The sequence below is a fragment of the Camelina sativa genome, chromosome 11 (genome assembly GCF_000633955.1).
Source record: "Camelina sativa cultivar DH55 chromosome 11, Cs, whole genome shotgun sequence".
NCBI lineage: Eukaryota > Viridiplantae > Streptophyta > Magnoliopsida > Brassicales > Brassicaceae > Camelina > Camelina sativa.
The window spans coordinates 46,633,612-46,634,135 of record NC_025695.1 but is presented as its reverse complement, the minus strand read 5'-3'; the positions used below and the strand labels follow the sequence as shown (position 1 = coordinate 46,634,135).

Sequence of the window (524 nt, the reverse complement as noted above, 5' to 3'; positions counted from 1 at the left end):
GCCAATCTTGTATTTGTTGTCAAAAAAAAAAAAAAAAAAAAAAAAAAAAATCCTTTGGATAAAAGAAGAAGAAGAAGACTGTGTTCAACATTAACACGTCACACGCGAGATATGATGAACTAGAGGGAAAAGATACGATACGAGAGAAATAATAGTAGATAGGAGGGGGGAAATCACGTGTTGGTAACGCACTTGCTAAGAGGTGTGGGACCCATAGAGTACTGTGTAGCATTTGTGTGTGGTCTAAAAAGCAAACCCCTTTGTAGGAATCTTTGTCCGTTTAATTTAACATATATAATCAAAATACAATACAATACAATACCCTTTTAAAAAATTTGTATAATCATTTGCTTTTCTTTACCCTAATTAATTTACCCATCACCAATAATTAATTTAAATTTTGGTGTCCTCAAAGCCTACGAACATTTTCTATACTGTGTACCCTTTTGCCATTTTAATAATCAGAAACAGCTTTGTTGTAACTTTCTTCTCTTCACCTCGATCGTTTGTTGATAATTTTCATA

General features: G+C 32.4%; 1 protein-coding gene across 1 annotated transcript in view; it reads left to right on the top strand.

The window, feature by feature from the left end:
- Positions 1-289, top strand: part of LOC109127451 — a 2,742-nt gene extending 2,453 nt beyond the window's left edge. The window contains 3 exon segments of the mRNA XM_019232137.1: positions 159-215; positions 217-255; positions 257-289. Coding sequence (XP_019087682.1) covers positions 159-215; positions 217-255; positions 257-289 — 129 coding nt within the window.